At 43.8% G+C, this 848-nt stretch overlaps 1 protein-coding gene across 1 annotated transcript in view; it reads right to left on the bottom strand.

The window, feature by feature from the left end:
* The window catches only part of LOC119594887, a 100,253-nt gene that overhangs the window by 1,141 nt on the left and 98,264 nt on the right, over positions 1 to 848 (bottom strand). Inside the window, exon 12 of the mRNA XM_037943962.1 lies at positions 146 to 284. Within this exon, the coding sequence (XP_037799890.1) occupies positions 146 to 284 (139 nt within the window). The remainder of the gene's footprint in view (positions 1 to 145; positions 285 to 848) is intronic.

Below are 848 nucleotides of genomic sequence, written 5' to 3'. Positions count from 1 at the left end.
TAACTACACGGGAAAAAAAAAATAATAACCCCCCCCCACAAAACCCACCCACCCTCAAAAAAAAAAAAAAAAAAAAAAGACAGAAAACCAGAAAAAAAAGACAGAAAACCAGAAAAAAAGACAGAAAACAGAAACCACAGCGCACCTGAATCGCGGTTTCAGACATGCCCGTGCGTTCCAGCATGAACTTGACCGCCCTGTCACGTGACCAGCCGAGGGCATGGATCCCGGTGTCGACCACAAGCCTGCTCGCGCGAAGCAGCTCGAAGGAATAGCGGCCTAGTCTGGGATTTCGGATAAGAGGAGATGAGATAAGGCCTGAGGGACGAAGGAAATCGATGAAGGGAATGAGGGAGTGAGGCGACGAGAGATGAAGGGAATGAGGGAGTGAGGCGACGAGAGATGAAGGGAATGAGGGAGTGAGGCGACGAGAGATGAAGGGAATGAGGGAGTGAGGCGACGAGAGATGAAGGGAATGAGGGAGTGAGGCGACGAGAGATGAAGGGAATGAGGGAGTGAGGCGACGAGAGATGAAGGGAATGAGGGAGTGAGGTAATAGGAGATAAAGGAAAGGAAATGAGGGAATGAGAGATGAAGGAAATAGATGAAGAATGAGTCGATAAGAGAAAGTGAAAAGACAAGGGATCGAGGCGATAAGAGACAAAGGCAATATAAATGGCGATAAGATAAGAATCAAAACAAAGTCTTTGTTTTATAATTTGTGGAATCGAATCGTAAGGTAATGAAAAAGGCGATAAAAAAGAAATGGTATTTAAATGTATTGGATTTTATATAATGCATAATCGCATTTAATATTTAAAAAAATACTGAATCAAATCTTACAACTG

Source organism: Penaeus monodon, chromosome 34, assembly GCF_015228065.2.
Source record: "Penaeus monodon isolate SGIC_2016 chromosome 34, NSTDA_Pmon_1, whole genome shotgun sequence".
NCBI lineage: Eukaryota > Metazoa > Arthropoda > Malacostraca > Decapoda > Penaeidae > Penaeus > Penaeus monodon.
Note: the sequence above shows the minus strand (reverse complement) of the source record. Positions and strands in the feature narration are given on the sequence as shown.